A 16,406-nucleotide genomic window follows, 5' to 3' on the forward strand; every position below is an offset into this window, starting at 1 on the left:
TTATGGGTTCTTTTGGTTTGCTTTAATAAATCAGTTGACCTTTGTATTTTACCACGTTTCTTTGTCGTTTGTCATGGCTTATGAGCCAGGTCGTGAAACTACAGCTGCTCCAGTAACAGGAGACCCAGGTGCTACAGCTCCAGTAACAGGAGACCCAGGTACTACAGCTCCAGTAACAGGAGACCCAGGTACTACAGCTGCTCCAGAAAATACTACCCCTACTACCACCACTACCACCACTACCAGCCCTACTACCACCCCTACTACCACCACGACCACCCCTACTGCTCCCAGTACGACTCCCCTGACGTGTATCGAAGGGGAAATCCAGGACGGTGTCTGTGTCTGTCTCGATGGCTATAGTGGACGGACATGCTCAGATGGTAAGTACAAAACTGGACCAATCACACCTTTAGACCTCCACCTGTCAATCACACTGATCAGCTGTGACTGAACTCCTAGAAAACTTCTGCAGAGATGAGAAGATCGATGGCTTCACCTTCACACAAACACCCATCAGCTGGTTCGCATACTCAGAGGAAACCTGTCCCAGTGGAGTGAATAGTAAGCTTCCACCTGTCCCTTCTTTACATCTCCATCTCAGTCCATCATCCATACTTCAGGTCTGTTTGTCGTCCACTCAGCTGGTAAACCACAGGCGTCCACCAGATGTATGAACAACACTGGATCAGTTGCTTTTGAGAAGGAACTACAGAAGCTCAACTGCAGCCAGACGCTCAGCGACATACAGCAAAGTGTGAGAGCTGCTGATCATTCTTTAGAAGATCTTGATGCCTGGATTGTCACCATCATCCAGTCTGACTTCCTGTCAGGTCCACTAATTAAAGCACTTTGGTTCCTCAGCTCGACACTGAAGCTGATTTAGAGAACCTGGCCTCCAGCGCTCAGATTCTGACGTCCAAGCCTGAAGAGCTGACGCCCGAAAGCGTGACGACAGCAGTTCAGATAGCAGACACTCTGCTGAACTCCAAGAACAGCTCAGAGGTAAAAACAAAAAAACTCAAAAGGTCTGAAAACGTGTCTGAGTCTAAACTGTTGTCTGTGTTGCAGAGTGTCAGAGTGGCTGCAGTGGCGACGGTCAGTCAGCTGCTGGACGCCAAGGTGACAGACGACAAGTCCAGCCTGAGGTAAACCAGCACACCTTTCTATCGATCTGTTTGTCTTAGAGCCTCAGGCCGGCCTCAAGCACAGGGCCCAGCTCCAGGTTTCTTCTTGTTAAAGGTTTCCTTGCACCGTCGTCTTAGTGCAGCTCTGGAGGTTTCTGGTTCTGGAAAAAGCATCAGTATGCTAGTATACTGATGCTAGCATGCTCAGTATACTAGCATCAGTATGCTAGCATCAGTATACTAGCATCAGTGTGCTAGCATCAGTGTGCTAGCATCAGTGTGCTAGCATCAGCGTGCTAGCATCAGCGTGCTAGCATCAGCGTGCTAGCATCAGCGTGCTAGCATCAGTAAACTAGCATCAGTATGCTAGCATCAGTATGCTAGCATCAGTATGCTAGCATCAGTATGCTAGCAGAGGCAACGCTAACAGGCAGATAAGTGGGTTTAATCAAAAGTCTGACTGGTTGAGTGTTTGACCGTCATGTTTCCTTTGGTCAGCCTGACAAGGACTCTGGACGAGCTCTCGGTGAATCTCAACTCGTCTCAGCTGGTCCAACCAAACCTGGTGGTGCAGTCGGCCCAGGTTCCTGCTGGTGGTACCCAGGGAGTCCAGTTCACCTCGCTGTCAGGTTAGCAGGACTGTTGATGAGTTCATGAACGGTAATGAAGGAGCAGTTTGTGATTTCCTCTTATCGTGCTGCATTCAGGGAAATCTGGAAGTTTTGTGCCTGAGAGAATCAAGCTGGACACCAACACGTCAGGGATCAAGGTGGAAGAGGGATTCATAGCTGATGCCCTGATTTACGTACGGTTCCCTGAAGGTGAGTTTCCTGCTCAGTGACTGTAGTTTTTATTTCATTGTTTTGATGAACTGATTGTTGGATTGTTCTCACTTCCTGTCCGTCCTCTCGTCTCAGGGGAAGGTGTCCGTCAGCATCAGTCCAGCGTCTCTCTGGGTTTCGTCCTCTACCAGAACGACAACTTCTTCCAGTCAAAACTCTACAAGAGGGACAAGTCCACCATCAGGGTCCTGTCGGGCAGTGTCAAGGGTCAGGAGCGCGACGTGGTTCCGCAACACGTGGAGATGAGGTTCAGACCGACGGTGAGTTCAGATCCAACAATGAACTGTCTGAGTTTTACTGTAACTGGTTCTACTGGTCTGCCCCAGACCTAAACCAGTCTTAACTGGTCCTAACGGATGTTTGCTGGTGGCCTAATGGTGTAAAGTGACTCAGTCATGGCACCAGTGAGACTTGGTTTGGTTTTAACCTGAGAACAGAGTTGTTGCCTTTCATTGTGAAGGTGTGGATCTCGACAGGAAGATGAATGATTAACTAACCTCTGGTCCCCTCGCTGCAGCCGATCAAAGGGAAGACTCTGCACGAGTTCTCCTGTGTTTACTGGGACTACAACCGCCAGGACTGGAGCACCTTCGGCTGCTGGAAAGGAAGTGCTTCAGACGGAGCGATGACATGTATCTGCAACCACACCACCAACTTCGCTGCTCTCTGGGTGAGTATCTGTAAAACTGAACTAAAACGGTTGCCAGACGTCTGATGGTGTTTGTGTTTCAGTCGTTCAAAGAGGAGTATGACTACGCCGAAGCCCTGGAAGCCATCTCCATCGTGGGACTTTCTTTTTCCATCCTGGGTCTGGTTGTGACAATCATTCACCACCTCACAGAAAGGTTTGACTCCACTGGTTCTGTGTTGGGACTCATCTGAACATCTTAACCTGAGTGTGGTTTGCTCTGCAGCTTTCAGAGGAAGTCTGATGGTCGTCAGAACAACCTGAACTCAAAGCTGGTCCTGCTGAGTATCTGTGTCTGCCTGCTGGCCTTCATCATCACCTTCCTCTCCGGGGTGCAGAACTCGCCAAGCGACGCCAAGGTTGAGCCCGACTTTCAGACCAACTTCATCTTGAAATCGGACGAGTACGTGGAGCCAGACCGGGGCTCGTGCACGGCGGTGACGGCTCTACTGCACTTCTTCCTGTTGGCCACCTTCATGTGGAACAGCATCTATGGCACTCAGCTGGTGCTGCTGATCCAGACGATGCGCCGCAGTCTGCCATCGTACTGGACGCCAATGAGCCTGGTGGTGGGATTCGGTACGACACCCTGGACGGCTTCATATTTAATATTTGTAAAAAATCATTTTATTTACTTCCTGTTTCCTGTCAGGAGTCCCAGCTGTCTTCATGGCGGTCACCCTGGGAGCAACCTACAGGATGGACAACCCTCTGGGATACAGACAGGAGGAATTGTGGGTCTTTACTGGTCTAAGCCAGTCTTAACCAGTCCTAAACCAATCTTAACCAGTCCTTACTGGTCCTAAGTTACCAGTCTTTACTGGTCCTAAACCAGTCTTTACTAGTCTTCCAACCACCACTGACTCATGTACTCGTGTTGTGATCATGTGACCTTTCTGTTTGCAGCTGCTGGCTCGCAGCTCTGGACAAAAACAAACACTTTGACTTCGGGAAGCCATTGTTCTGGGGCTTCGTGGTCCCGGTCGGCGTGATCCTGGTCTACAACACGGTGCTGCTGGTCCTGGTCTCACTGACCACCTGCAGAGTGGACCCCAACCTCACCAGGTAACACCATCAGCTCCGCCCACCGATTCTTCACATGTGAGCATGTATGAACCTTTGTGACCTCTCAGCACCAGGCGCCAGTCTCTGAAGAACAACTTCCTGGTCAGTTTCTCTCTGGCGGTGATGCTTGGTCTGTCCTGGACACTGGGTTACCTGGTGCTGTTGACCACAGACCCCACCACCCACCTGGTCTTCAGCATCCTCTTCTGCCTCTGCACGACCACACAAGTAAGTCTGCTCCGCCTTCTTCTTCTTCTTCTTCTTCTTCTTCTTTACAGGAAGAGTTGGTGGCTCCCCACGTTAAGAATCACCTTCCTCCTCGTCTGTTTCAGGGTTTTCAGATTTTCATCCTGTTCACGGCCAGAACGCCGACTTTTAGAGCCGCCGTGCTGTGTTCCTTTCACAGCGTCTCCTCAGCCAGCAGCTCGTTCAACAACAAGTGAAAGACCTTGCTCGACCAGCTCCGAGGACAACGGGGAGATCAAAAAGAAAGAGACCAGCAGCCTGTAGAACGGACCGGGACAACCAGACACACATCCTGCAGTTTGACAGCAGCCGGTTCTACTGGTTCTACGAGTCACATGTAGACCTAAACCAGTCTCAAAGTGTTGTAGTTGTGATGTCAGTGATGTTTAGTTTGGTTTTAACCTGATTCCAGTTCCTCTGAGAACCCTGTGATGTTGATGGTAACTTTTTGTGTTCTTCTAATAAACGTTTACTGCATTCAGAACCTTCACTGACTCATCTCCTCTGACCCGTGTTGACATGACTGAGCCTCTAGAGGGCGCCATTACTCCATCTACTCTTTTACACAACGTCCCAGCTCTCAGAATAAAAACAGAAGATAATGAATTTAACATCTTCCTCAACCTACACTACCAGTCAAAAGTTTGGACACACCCTCTCATTTAATAGTTTTTCTTTATTTTCATGATTGTTTACGTTGTAGATTCTCACTGAAGGCATCAACACTATGAATGAACACGTATGGAATCATGTAGTAAACAAGAAAGTGTGAAATAACTGAACTATGATTCATATATTAGAGTCCTCAGAGTAGTCATCCTTTGCTTGATTACTGCTTTGCATTCACTGGATAAGCTTCATGAGGTCGTCACCTGAAATGGTTTTCCAACAGTCTTGAAGGAGTTCCCAGAGATGCTGAGCACTTGTTGGCCCTTTTGCCTTCACTCTGTGGTCCATCTCATCCCAAACCATCTCTATTGGGTTTAGGTCAGGTGACTGTGGAGGCCAGGTCATCTGGTCCATCACTCCATCACTCAAATAGCCCTTACACAGCCTGGAGGTGTGTTTGGGGTTACTGTCCTGTTGAAAAATAAATGATGGTGTTAGATATAAAATAGTTATGGTCGGGAAAAAACAGAAAGAAATGTTCTTCTTTCTGTTTTACCAGATACGGGGTTATTTACTGCTTTGCTTCAGCTTGTTCACTAGATAAGATGCACCACACTCATACTTCACCTTGAAGATACCAGTTAGGGCCGGCCTCGGCTACACATAGAAGACCACTGATACACAAAAGGCCGCGCTCCTCCTATTATATTCGGATGGAGCCTGTCATGTTCGTGTTCCAAAGATAAGGCCGTGTTGTTAGCAAGTAACTTCTTTAATGAATGACTCACGTTCACACTCAACATACATTCAATTCAGGTGTCTCTCATGCAGTCTTGCTCTACCCCATTATATGGTACGGTAAGTTGACTACACAAACAGTACTGCCGCCTAGTGGTCAAAGATGTAATAACATCCCCCTTTTTCTAAGACAAAATGTATGAACATGATCTATCACTTTTGCAGTGTCAGTTATTTTAACCAGTTCTCATTCAGCTTAACCCTGCTACACATTTGCCGTATAAACAGTATATCAAAGTGCGTAGACCAAATCTAAGTCAACACTAGACCAGTTAGAACACATTCACACCATCAACCAATATACATTTTGTTCAACATGTTTAACACGTATTGAATTTTCTTTTAATTATAAATCAGTCTCTCAGGCTTTCTGGTTTCTCTTGTGGATCTTCTTAACTCAGGTTCACTTGGAGTAGGTGTGTGAGAGTCAGTGTTACAGTCCATATCAGGTGTGGGAATTGCCTGAGATTCACCACAAGTTACACTGAGCTCACTATCAGTCCCTTGAGGAATTTTTAACAGACTGCGACGATTGCGTCTGAGGATTTGTCCATCATCAGTTCTCACAGTGTAAGATAGTGGAGCAACTTCTTGCAGGACCGTTGCCTTTGTGTTCCATCCATCTGCATCCTCAGTCCTGACTGTGTTGTTGGTAGTCAGTGGAGGAAGATGCTTAGTTGTTCTGTCATAGTATGACTTTTGCATCATTTTCTGCTGTCGTAGCTTATGTTCAATCTTTGAGGGATTATTTTGCTTTAATTTGTCATTTTGACAACTCGGCAAGGTTGTTCGGAGCTTCCTCTTCATCAGCAGTTCAGCTGGTGATAGACCGCACTGAAGAGGCGATGCTCTGTAGCTCAATAAAGCCAGATACGGATCCGAGTCACTGTCAGCGGATTTCTTTAGGAGTTGCTTGAGAATGTGAACTCCTTTTTCCGCGTGCCCGTTTGACTGTGCATAGTGTGGGCTTGACGTCACATGCTTGAAATCATATTGCACTGCAAACTTCTGCCATTCTTTGCTGTTGAAGCAGGGGCCATTATCGCTCACCACTGTGTGTGGAATGCCATGCCTGGCGAAGATAGATTTTGCATGTGTTATGACACAGGTTGATGACGAGTTTGCCAGCAGCGCCATCTCAGGGAAGTTTGAGTCGTAATCCATTACCACTAGATAGTCTTTACCTCTGAGATGAAACAAGTCCATTCCGACTTTATGCCACGGTCCTGTTGGCACCTCAGCCACCACCATAGGCTCTTTACTTTGCTTGCTCCTGTGTTTCTGGCATGTTTCACATTTACTTGTGAGTGTTTCAATGTCTTTGTTAATTCCAGGCCAGAAAACCGACTCTCTCGCCCTCCTTTTGCACTTTTCGATGCCGAGATGGCCTTCATGTATCCTGTGCAACATGTCCATTCTCAAAGCCTGTGGAACCACAATCCTGTCCTTTTTTAACAGCAGACCATCCACAGTACTAAGCTCACCTCTGACATGGTAAAAATGTGGACATGAACCAACTGGCCATCCCTCATCCATGTTCCTCATGACATGCTGTAGCTCCACATCCTTTGCCGTAGCCTCAGCAATTTGTCTCGACTTTGTGTCAGACACAGGAAGTGCAGCCGACACCATCTTCATGTGACAATGTATGTCCTCGTCAGTAGCACTCACACTGCTGCCTGTAGTTGCTCTGGATAGGGCATCAGCAAGGACTAGGTGTTTACCTGGAGTATATATCAGTTCAAAATCATACCTCTGCATCTTCATCATTAACCGCTGAATCCGTGGAGACATTTCATTCAGATTCTTTTTGATGATGGCGACCAGCGGTCGGTGATCAGTCTCGACTGTGAAAGATGGCAGACCGTACACATAGCCATGAAACCGCTCCAAACCATACGCCAGTCCCAAGCATTCTTTTTTGATCTGAGCGTACCGGCATTCAGATTTTGTCATCGCCCAAGATAGATAGATAGATAGGTTTTATTTGTCACATGCACAGTTATACATAGTACAATGCACAGTGAAATGTACTGTTGTACCTGCAGCCAGTAGTAAGAAAATATATAAGTACTACAGTAAACAGTAGTTACTACAGTAAACAGTAGTTGCACACAAGGTAAGCGATATAAGTGTAATGTACACCGATAGAGAAATAGAATATAAAAAAAATTAAATTAAATTAAAAAAATGAGAATAAAAATAAAAATATCGACTGAATAAAAATATAGACTGGTAAACTTGGGAGGTGGGGGGGTAGTTGTATATGTACATAATTTACAGTATTAAATATTAAATATTAAGCAGCTACATGAATAAAGTGCAGTGATATTTAAGTCCAGTTAAGGCTCAGAGTTGAGCAGGCGGATGGCATGGGGATAGAAACTCTTCTTCAGCCTCTCAGTCTTTGTCCTCAGGCAACGGAAACGCCGGCCTGATGGCAGTAGAGAGAAGAGAGAGTGTCCGGGGTGACTGGGCTGTTTCAGGATCTTTGTGGCCCTTAACCTGCAACGTTTGGTGTAAATGTCCTGCAGGTTGGGGAGGGGGGTTCTGATGGTCCGCTCCGCTGAACGGACCACCCTCTTGAGGGCCAGGAATTCCTGCCTGGTACAGTTTCCCATCCAGGTGGTGATGCTCCCACACAAGATGCTCTCTATGGTGCAGGTGCAAAAGTTTCTGAGCACCTTGAGAGGGAGCTTAAAGTCTCTGAGACGTCTGAGGAGGTAGAGACGCTGTCTGGCCTTCTTCACCATGATGTTCAGATGGTGGGTCCATGACAGGTCCTGTGAGATGGTCACTCCCAGGTATCTGAAGGTGTCCACTCTTTCCACCTCAGAGCCACATATAGTGAGTGGATGGAAGTCCCTCTGCTGTTTCCTGCTGAAGTCCACAATCAGTTCCTTTGTTTTGCTGACGTTCAGCAGGAGGTGGTTCTCCCTGCACCAGTCCTCCAGGTGGGACACCTCCCTCCTGTAGGCTGTCTCGTCGTTGTGGGAGATTAGTCCTACAACAGCGGTGTCGTCAGCAAACTTAATGATGATGTTGGAGTCTGAAGTGGCCTCGCAGTCGTGTGTGTACAGCGAGTACAGCAAAGGGCTGAGCACACAGCCCTGGGGGGGTCCAGTGTTGAGAGTCAGGGGGGCTGAAGTGTGGTGACCCACTCGGACCACCTGTGGTCTGCCGGTCAGGAAGCTATAGATCCACCTGCACAAGGAGGAGTCCAGTCCCAGGTCATGCAGCTTAGCAGCCAGTCTGGAGGGGACTATGGTATTGAATGCTGAGCTGTAGTCAACAAACAGCACTCTCACATAGTTTCCCTTCCCAGTGTCCACGTGGGAGAGGGTCTTGTGGAGGAGGAGGTTTATGGCGTCATCTGTAGATCTGTCCGGCCGGTATGCAAACTGTAGTGGATCCAGGGTGGTGGGCAGTGTGGAGGTGATGAATGTCTTGATCAGTTTCTCAAAACATTTCATCACCACAGATGTGAGGGCTATGGGCCTGAAGTCATTGGAGCTGCTGGGGTGTGGTTTCTTTGGGACAGGGGCTATTATGGATTTCTTGAAGCAGGTTGGGATCACACACTGTCTGAGTGAGAGGTTAAATATCACTGTAAACAGAGGTGCCAGCTGATCAGCGCAGGTTTTGAGGACACGCCCACTAATCCCGTCTGGTCCAGCCGCTTTCCTGGTGTTCACACTTTTAAACACCCTCCTCACGTCGCGCTCCGTCACAGTGAGTGTGTCCTCCCCTCCGGCTGGGAGCGCAGCAGGCAGTCGGTTTCCCGACTCAAAGCGCGCAAAAAAGTTGTTCAGTTCGTCAGCCAGAGAGGCGTCGGCACTCACCGGGGGGGCGGGTGCTGCTTTGTAGTCCGTGATTGTATGTAGTCCCTGCCACAGTCCCCTGGAATCAGACTGTCCCATCAGTTTCTCCAGTCTTTGGCCGTAGCGATGTTTAGCCTCTTTCACCGCTCTGCGAGCACTGTAAGAGGCCGACTTGTATTCCTCCATGTTCCCAGAGGCGAGTCCGGAGTTGTAGGCAGCGGTGCGGGAACGCAGAGCGTCGCGGACAGATCGATCCACCCACGGCTTCTGGTTGGGAAAAGTCCTGATGGTTCTCCTCGGCGTGGTGTCATCCACAACTTTCCCGATAAATCCCACAACCGCTTCCGTAAACTCCTCGATGTCTCCACCCGCACTGCTGTGAAACATGTCCCAGTCGGCTGAATCCAGCGCACCCTGCAGAGCGGCCTCCGATTGATCTGTCCAGCGCGTCACTTCTCTCACAGCAGGGGGTTCCTGCTTCAGCCTTTGTTTGTATTTGGGCATGAGAAGGACAGCGGCGTGATCCGATTTTCCAAAGGGGGGGAGAGGTTTTGCTTTGTAGCCTTCTTTGAATGGAGAGTAGCAGTGGTCTAGAGTCCTTACTCCTCTGGTGGGACAGTCGATGTGTTGAATGAACTCCGGCATCACCTTCTTCAAGTTAGCACTGTTAAAGTCCCCGGTTACAATGAGGGCCGCTTCACGATGGTTAGTCTGAAGGGTGGAAATCGCCTCATGTAGCTCGGACAGTGCAGCGTCCGTGGCCGCCTGGGGTGGAATACAGACGCCGCTGATGATGACCGAAGTAAACTCACGGGGCAGGTAGTGGGGACGGCATTTAATGGTTAGGAGCTCCAGATTAGGCGAGCATGAGCGTTTGAGAGGGACAACGTTCCTACTGTCACACCAGTTGTTGTTAACCATAAGACATACTCCACCTCCCTTTGATTTCCCAGACTCACTCGTTCTGTCCATGCGGTGAACTGTAAGGAACTCCGCAGGTTGAATGGCGAAGTCCGGTACGAGAGGAGTCAGCCATGTCTCGGTGAGGCAGATGATGTTGCAGTCCCGTATGTCCCTCTGGAACTGTATCCTGGCCCTGAGTTCGTCCAGCTTGTTCTCCAGTGACTGGACATTGGCTAGTAAGATACTAGGCAGTGGCGTGTGGTGTGCTCTTCTCCTCAGCCTTTCTCTTACGCCAGCTCTTTTCCCCCGAGGCCGTCTGCGTGACCTGGGGCTCCCGCGTCCTCCTTTGTTTGTGTCGGCTCCCTGGCGCAGGATGTCCTGGGGCCACACCGGGTCGGAAGAAAATGGTTGTATAAAAAAGTTTGAGTAATGTAATCCAATATTTATGAGTGCCTGTCTGTCATAAGTGATATGACACAGGGTAGGTGAGCTAAATAAGTTAAAAATAAAAGCAAAAAGCACTATATACAAAGAAAGTGTCGGAGCAGGTACGACGGCCGCTGACCTCACCGGCGCCATCTTGGATCTACCTAGATGCACAGGCTACCGGTTTCCAGTGCTCACCCTCAGCCTGGAGTAAAACGGCACCAATACCATCTTTGGAGGCATCTGTAGACAGTTTCATCCTCTTCGTGTGGTCATAAAAAGACAACACAGGTGCTGTGGTCAGTGTGTTCTTGAGTTTTTGCCACTCATGCTCATGTTTCACTGTCCATTTAAACTCACAGTCCCTGTGCAGGAGCACTCGTATGCATGATGTCTTTGCTGTCAGATTGGGAATGAATTTACCTATGAAATTGACCATCCCCATGATGCATAGCACACCTGTTTTGTCTGTGGGCCTTGGCATGTTCTGCATTGCACGTATTTTGTCTTGATCTGGTTGGACACCACATGCAGACAGCTTGTCTCCAAAGAAGAGGATCTCTTGAACGCCAAACTTACATTTACTCACATTGTTGAGTTTTAGTCCATACCTTTGTATGCGTTCCATAACTCTGTTCAGCCTCTCATTGTGCTCTTGGGCTGTGGACCCCCATATGATGATGTCATCAATGTAGACTCGAACTCCACCCAAGCCCTCGATGATCTGCTCCATCGCTCTGTGAAATATTTCAGGTGCTGACTTTATTCCAAATGGGAGTCTGAGAAAGCAGTGCCTGCCGAAGGGAGTATTAAAGGTATTTCATTTCACTGATGATCTCTTCACGTGTGGGTATTTGATAATGTTCACGCTTTATGCTCTCATTTAGGTCTTTAGGGTCCATACATATTCTCAACTCTCTACTCTTTTTCTTTGTGATGACCATTGAGTTGACCCAGTCGGTAAGTTCATTAACCTTTTCGATCATTCCTAGCATGATCATTCTGTCAAGTTCCTTCTTTAGGCCGTCTTTCAGTGGAGAAGGAACTCTGCGTGCTGCATGCACAACTGGTTGGGCATCTTCTTTTAACTGTATTTTATATGTGAAGGGCAAAACACCAAAACCCTTGAAAACATCTGAAAAGTTCTGAACTATTGTGTCCATAGAGTCATTTACTGGGTTTATGGTTGGGATGATGCGATACACTCTCTTCACAAGCTCCAGTTCTTCACAGGCTCTGTCACCCAGAAGTGATTCACGTCCCTCATTCACAACAAAGAAGAATAGGTGGTGCACTTTTCCTTTTACTGTGACACTCAACCTGCATGTGCCCAAACATTTAATTGGCGGACCATTGTAGTCTTTCAGTCCAGATTCTTTTTTATTTGTGGCTTATTTTTCATTGCTTTTATATCACACATGCTTATGAGATTTGCTTTTGCCCCAGTGTCCAATCTCATGGTGACTACAATCCCATTTATCATTAGAGGAGCTATCCATTTATCTTCTCCAGTGACATCATTTACATTGTCTGGATTATTTATTTGTTCATTTTCACAATTCACCATACCAACAAAGAACATGTCACTGAGATCAGGCTCCTCCACTAAGTTTACAGTTTTTCCTTTCTTCCCCTCCTTCCGTTTGGTGAAGCATTGTTTAGCAAAATGATTCTTGCCTTGGCAACTGGAGCATTGCTTACCAAACGCTGGACACTGTCTAGGCCTGTGCTGTGAGCTGCGGCGCTTGCAGTTTATCATCCCGTCCTCCGACTGCTGTGCAGGCCGGGTCTGTATGCGCCGTCTCCGCTGGTACGACACTGCTCCAACCGCTGCCGCGCTGTCGCCCACCTGCGCCGAGGCGACTGCAGACATCTCGCTGAACGTCTTCACGTGTTTTTGGGACAGCTCACTTGCCTGGCAGATCCTAATGGCACCTGCCAGCGTCAGCTCCGTTTCTCGTAGTAGCCTCTCTCTGACCTTTTTATCCTCAACACCACAGACGATCTGGTACCGGATCATGGAGTCCTTCAGCGTTGCGAAGTTGCAGGACTGCGCCTTCAGCCGCAAGTCCGTCAGGAAGCTATCGAAGAGCTCGTGCTGCCGCTGTGTACCAGACCGAAACAGTACCTCTCGTGCGTCTCGTTCTTCTTCGGAGAACAGTGAGCATCAAATCTACGAAGCACCACATCCAACTTTTCACCATCATCAGGACTGTCAAACACGAACGTGTTAAATACTTCGATGGCCTGTGGCCCTGCTATTGTTAGCAGCAGCGCTACCTTTCTTGCCTCCGGCGTTGTCTCAAGTCCCATAGCTGCAACATACAGGTGGAACTGCTGTTTAAAGGTGCGCCAGTTCTCGTCGACATTCCCCGTTAGTTTCAAACTTTCCGGTGGTCTCAAATCCATGTCGTCGCTTCCAGTTTACTCCTGGTACCATGTCATGTACGTGTTCCAAAGATTAGGCCGTGTTGTTAGCAAGTAGCTTCTTTAATGAATGACTCACGTTCACACTCAACATACATTCAATTCAGGTGTCTCTCATGCAGTCTTGCTCTACCCCATTATACGGTACGGTAAGTTGACTACACAAACAGTACTGCCGCCTAGTGGTCAAACATGTAATAACATCCAATCATAACAGAGCCCAGATAGAATAAAACCTGTGTGTACACTTAGTTAGGAGCTTCTCTTGTCCTACCCTTAAGGTGGTTAAGTTGAAGTCTCAGCGCTGACTCTGGACCTATTCTCTGTGTGCTAAATAAACTGTCAGTTGGAGAGAAGTTGTCGGGTGGTCTATTCAAAGTCGGACTAACCTTTCCAATAGGTAGAAAGAACCTGGGCTGAAGGAAAGGAAAATAGTCCTCCTTCGAATGATGGTCCAACTAAACATCAACCAGATGGGATAGCATGTCACTGCAGGGTGCTGTGGTAGCCATGCTGGTTCAGTTTGCCTTCAGTTTAGAATAAATAAACAGGGTTATAAACAGTGTCACCAGCAAAGCCCCCCACACCATCACACCTCCTCTTCCATGCTTCACGGTTGGAACCGTGATCATCAGCCCAAAGCACAGATTTCCACTGGTCTAATGTCCATTCCTTGTGTTTCTTGGCCCAAACAAATCTCTTCTGCTTGATTCTTTTCCTTAGTCGTTGTTCTCTAGCAGCTATTTGACCATAAAGGCCTGATTGGTGCAGTCTGAACAGTTGATGTAGAGATGTGTCTGCTACTAGAACTCTGTGCCATTGATCTGGGCTCTAATCTGAGGTGATGTTAACTTGTGATTTCTGAGGCTGGTGACTGGATGAACTTATCCTCAGCAGCAGAGGTGACTCTTGGTCTTCCTTTCCTGCTGCCGTCCTCATGTCAGTCAGTTTCATCGTAGAGCTTGATGGTTTTTGCAACAGCACTTGGGGACACGTTCAAAGTTTTGGCAGTTTTCTGGACTGACTGACCTTCAGTCTAAAACTCTAAATATGAATCATATTTCACACTTTGTTGTTTACTACATAATTCTATATGTGTTCATTCATAGTGTTGATGCCTTCAGTGAGAATCTACAATGTATATTATATTATATTACATTATATTATATTATATTATATTATATTATATTATATTATATTATGCAGCTGGAGCAAAGAATCACAGTTTAGCATCTAACCAGAAGTGCAATAGGCAGTAAGTGCATGTGGCATAAATAGTATATCAGTACTATGGTACAGGTTGTTTTTACAGCATGTGGACAATATTTATATTGCATTTGTTCGTTAAATGTGAGTAGACTATAAACAGGAACTATAACATAATTTACAATAAAGGAGATGGGCAGATAATAAATTAGATGATACAAAATACAGATAAAGTGAGAAATTAAACAGAGTATAAGACATAAGACATAAGAGACAGAAGACATGTTTATTAATCCCACGTATGGGAAATGTCCTTGTCACAGTAGCATGGAATTTGGCAAAATGTATATACAAAAAATGACGACGACTTCGACTTGGAAAAGAGTTTCCAAAAAAAACACAATGAAAAAAATATACAAAAAAATAACAATACTCTGAAAAATATGGAGAAAAACTAGAAATATAAAGACATTCTGTATATACAGTGTGGTGGTGGGATGAACTTTAATTGCTTAAACTTTGAAAAAACTATAAGATGTGAGGGCGTGGTTTGTGCAGAAAGACAGTTCTTATTGACTCAGGTTGGTGTTCAGCCTGATGGCAGCTGGGATGAAGGACCTGCGGTAGCGTTCCTTCTTGCAGCGTGGATGCAGCAGTCTGCTGCTGAAGGAGCTGCTGAGGTCTGAAACAGTCTGATGCAGTGGGTGAGAGGGGTTGTCCATGATTGATGTCAGCTTGGCTAACATCCTCCTCTCACCCACCTCCTCCATGGAGTCCAGAGAGCAGTCCAGGACAGAGCCGGCCCGTCTGACCAGCTTGTTCAGTCTCTTCCTGTCCCTCTCTGAGCTCCCACTGCTCCAGCAGACCACTGCATACAGGATGGCAGAAGCCACCAACAATTAGCAGTAACTACCTGATGTTACTAAACTAATGAAATGTTCGGTACATAAAAAATAGTCCATGTGGCAGGTGGGAGGAGTCCTTCAGAATACTGTGAGCTCGACACAGACAACGCTTCTTCTGGACGTCCTCAACGGCAGGGAGTGGAGTTCCTGTGATGCTCTGGGAAGGTTTCACTACCTGCTGTAGTCCTTTGTGCTCCACGACAGAGCAGACTATGATTGTCTTCTTTTCATCTGCTCTGATAAGTCACCTAAAGGACTCTGACCTGCAACGTGATATAATCCATCAACTTGTAAAACTTTATGATCAACAAAATATGAACGGGATGTTAATCTACAACTTCATTGTTGAGAAGAAACACATTGTTTCCTCATTGTTTCTGGTCTTTTCTTCTCCTGGTGGTGGATTCAGATAGATGTCTGCTCAGAGCATGTGTGGAGCAGCTCACCAGGATCTTCACGGACATTTTCAACCTGTCCCTCACCAAAGCATCTGTGTCAACATGTTCTAAAGCTTCATCCATAGTACCAGAACTGAAACACTCCAACCCAACATGCCTCAACGACTACCGCCCCGTAGCACTTACACCCATCATCATGAAGTGCTTTGAGAGACTGGTCCTGGCACACCTGAAGGACTCCCTCCCTCCCTCCCACACTGGACCCACACCAGTTCACCTACCGCAGTAACAGGAGCATAGATGATGCAGTCTCCACAGCTCTGCACTCTGTACTCTCACACCTGGACAATAACCACACCTATGAACGATTGCTGTTTGCTGATTTCAGCTCAGCATTCAACACTGTCCTTCCCTCCAGGTTAATCACCAAACTTGGAGTCCTGGGCACCAACACCTCCCTCTGTAACTGGATCATGGACTTTTTTGTTGATCATAAAGTTTTACAAGTTGATGGTTTATATCAAGTTGCAGGTCAGAGTCCTTTATAGTTGACTTATCAGAGCAGATGAGAAGAAAACAATCAGAGTCTGATCAGACTCCTGGATCTAAACTCTGATCAACATGGACCGACACCTACTACTCGTCTTCACTCTGGGTGAGAAATCAGACGACTAACGACCACTAATCTCTACTCGTTGGTGTTCCTAATGAACTGACATCAACCCTAATATCTATATAATATATCATGTACACAGTGTTAGCATGCTATCACGTTAAACACTTACTACATGGTTGCTAGCATTAGCATGTTAGCATTGCCAGGCTAATTGTTGTAACATTGATGTTTCCCCACAGTTGGACTATTGTCTGCAACAAATACTGCTACTACTGCTCCACCTACTACAGCTGCTCCAGAACCTCCAGATAATCCTGCTGCTCCAGAAA

The 16,406-nt window shown here is 47.0% G+C and overlaps 1 protein-coding gene across 1 annotated transcript; it reads left to right on the forward strand.

Annotated features, from left to right (window-relative positions):
- Positions 1-353: 353 nt before the first annotated feature.
- On the forward strand, positions 354-4,165 carry LOC311509595 (adhesion G-protein coupled receptor G7-like; the record flags this gene model as incomplete). Its single annotated transcript, XM_084574826.1, has 14 exons — positions 354-383; positions 605-757; positions 865-1,005; positions 1,072-1,148; positions 1,626-1,756; positions 1,835-1,948; positions 2,045-2,229; positions 2,487-2,639; positions 2,702-2,814; positions 2,884-3,236; positions 3,310-3,391; positions 3,564-3,722; positions 3,791-3,950; positions 4,055-4,165. The coding sequence occupies 14 exons, from the start codon at positions 354-356 to the stop codon at positions 4,163-4,165; spliced, it is 1,962 nt and encodes a 653-aa protein (XP_084430952.1).
- Between the last annotated feature and the right edge of the window lie 12,241 nt (positions 4,166-16,406).

Source organism: Chelon labrosus, assembly GCF_963514085.1.
Source record: "Chelon labrosus genome assembly, chromosome: 24".
NCBI classification, from domain to species: domain Eukaryota; kingdom Metazoa; phylum Chordata; class Actinopteri; order Mugiliformes; family Mugilidae; genus Chelon; species Chelon labrosus.